This window comes from Nestor notabilis, unplaced genomic scaffold (assembly GCF_000696875.1).
Source record: "Nestor notabilis isolate BGI_N333 unplaced genomic scaffold, ASM69687v1 scaffold1163, whole genome shotgun sequence".
In the NCBI taxonomy this organism is placed as follows: domain Eukaryota; kingdom Metazoa; phylum Chordata; class Aves; order Psittaciformes; family Psittacidae; genus Nestor; species Nestor notabilis.
This window is the reverse complement of record NW_009923066.1, coordinates 23,823-26,629: the sequence shown is the minus strand read 5'-3', so window position 1 is coordinate 26,629 and position 2,807 is coordinate 23,823. Positions and strand designations below refer to the sequence as shown.

At 46.6% G+C, this 2,807-nt stretch overlaps 1 protein-coding gene across 1 annotated transcript; it reads left to right on the top strand.

The window, feature by feature from the left end:
• Window positions 1-392: 392 nt before the first annotated feature.
• Window positions 393-2,329, top strand: LOC104403688 (the record flags this gene model as incomplete). The annotated part of the gene is given in 4 exon segments (XM_010011922.1): window positions 393-608; window positions 1,400-1,563; window positions 1,798-1,953; window positions 1,955-2,329. Coding segments are annotated over 4 exon segments (911 nt in total), but the record flags the coding sequence as incomplete, so codon positions are not given.
• Window positions 2,330-2,807: the final 478 nt, after the last annotated feature.

The window sequence follows — 2,807 nt, the reverse complement described above, 5'->3', positions numbered from 1 at the left end:
TTTTATCTCAGAGATGGGTGGGAGGAGTTGAGATAAGACTCTGATGTCCATTGCTTAGGAGAAGGGTGTGAGGAGCTGAACTGGGACTCCACCTTCCATTGCCTGAGGGTTGAGTGGGAAAGAGCTGAGGTAAGACTCTTCCATCCGTTATCGCGAGGATCAGTGTGAGGTATTGCTGCCCATTAACCCAAGAATTGCTGCAGACATGTGCAGTTGAAGAGCTGACTGGTCCAGCGAAACTGGTCCACCAGGAACGTGTAAAACGTAACATTAAGAACTGAGGTATTCCCTCCAGCTCATTATAAAAGGGGGAAAAGGTAATCGCCAGGAAGGACAACTCCGTGAGGACACTCTCCACCGATGACTACTACGGTCTCTGAGGGACACCGTCCATGAGACATTGCCAGGAGGACAACTCCATCAGGACACCTCCAAGGGTACCTTCAAGGGGACGACTCCAGAAGGACACCTCCACGAGGACACCCACCTCCGATGACTACTATAGACTCTTGGGGGACACTGTTCCTATACCGACTAGGAACCCTGAGGGACACCCACCACCTACGCCGCCGCCGACAGATCCCCGGGACACCGCTGGATCCACAGCGGTGACTCTTTCTTCCCTGCACCCCGAATCCTTGCTTTATTTCCATTCTTTTTGCAATCTGTCCTATCGCTATCCCCTTTATTACAATAACTTCCCTTTTTTATAATAATTGTCTTTTTGTAATAAACCAACTGATCGATTACGGTACTTGACCTCGTTTGCGTCTTAATTTCACTCTTGGGATCACGAACGAAGCAGGGTCCAGCACAGGGGTTTTCTCCAGTTGGACCGTAACATTAAATTGGCATCACGGTCAGGATCCCGTGCAGTGAAAAGTACCGTAATGTCACGTAAAGTGTAGGGTATTACGTGCATGCCTCTCAGGGACGTAAAGAGTAGATTTTGTTGTAACAGACGTGCTGCGTCCCTGAGACGACTATCCCAACCTGTTGCTGCATTTCACTTGCTTTGTATTACGTGTATGCCTCTAAGGAACTTGAGGGGTGGGTTTTGTTGAAGCAAAACGTGCTGCCTCCTTGAGACGATTGTCCCATTCAGAAATGAATAGCAGTGAAGCTGCCCTTCGGGGCAGAGATGTGTTGTATGGCCTTTTGGAGAAACATGAGCTCGCCCCTCTCTGCTAGGGGTAGAGTGGGCAAAGACAAATTGGCATAATTTGCAAAGTGTAGCAGACCGAGTAAGCGTCCAGCAAAAGGCCCGGAAAGGGTAAATCGATTCTCTGTGCTATACTGGGCGTCAGCTTGGCTGCTGCAGTAGAGGCTAGAGAACAACAACAAACAGCTGAATCTCAGTTTTATACAAACTTTACAAGACCTGGTCCGACCCCCGCAGGACCAGGTAGTTAACTTAAAAGAACAGTTAGATAAAGAGAAAAATCAGGCTAACTACTTGCAATTAGCCCTGAAAGAGCAACTCCTGGCAGAGAAAAGCGCCTCTCCACGGTCCGAGAAAATAATTCAATACCCCCACAGTGACCTGGAAGAGGCGAGACTAAGGTGAGAAAAATTAAACGTTCCAGTTTCTCTCCGACCCTTGATAAAAATTGAATATACTTACGAAGACGGAGAGGACTAATTCCCACAAATTACCACCAAAGAGGTTCCGTATACTGCTACGGAATTAGCTGTGCTTAAAACCGGATTCGGTCTTACTCCAAAAGAAACCAACTTGGTTTCTTTTTTTGTTTGTTTTTTGTTTTGTTGTTGTTGTTGTTGTTGTTGTTGTTTTGTTTGGAGAGTATCGCTGTCAGGGGGAGATCAAATTTTACTAAGTGAGAAGGAAGCTGAGGGATACTGGGGGACAGGGTTATTTTTAACCACAGGTGATCACCGCGCACCCTGGTCTTTAATTCAAAGAGCAGCTTACAGGACTGGAGGACTTAACCCTCGCCATCACAGGGACAGTCGGCCAGTTGGTAGAAAATGTACAGAAAGCGGCATGTCTGCAAATGATGTACGACCGTGAACTTAAACAGGAGTCCTCGATGATGATATCGGTCGATCCCGAACGTATGACTTCCCTCTTCTGGGGCCTTCCCGACTCGCTGAAAGCCGTGAGGATACAATTGCAGGGAAAGACACAAGCAACATCCCAAAGTGAAAGGGCCGTTGCTGCCCTGGAAGGACTGCTATCGCCTGATCGAAAGGCAGAGAACAAAGTATTGACGTGGGGGGAAGTTGCCCAGGAGTTGATTAATTATGGGAGAAAGTACGGTCCCATCAATATTTCTAGTAAAATTGATATTAAAGGACTAAGGCAGAGGTAAAAACCCCTCCTCGCCCAACTAATGGGAAATGCCTGACACACCCTACTTGCCCAGAAGGTAGAAATATTCCTAATAAAAGACAAAGGTTGTGGATATCAGGGTGGCAAAATGGTATTCCTAACGATTTAATGAATGGACTATCCACTGAAAAATTGGGAAACGTGGTGTTAGAGTGGCCCAAAATAAACCCCATGGTCCCTAAAGAAAATGAAAATCACCCACAAAATGTGGAAGGCCTTCGTGCCCCACCGCTTATAGATTTACCAGAATCTACACCTTCTCACTCACAGGGTGGAAAACTAACTCCCCTGCCCCTTGATTGAGAGCAAAGGGGTGGAGAGTGAATGTATTTGACAGCTCACTGAAAACGATTAAGGCAAATTACTTGTTTTGTGGGACCTGATGTGGTGCCACATTTTTCACTTGCTTTGTATGTTTTGTATGACCTCATAGAGAGCTCAACTCATAATGCTA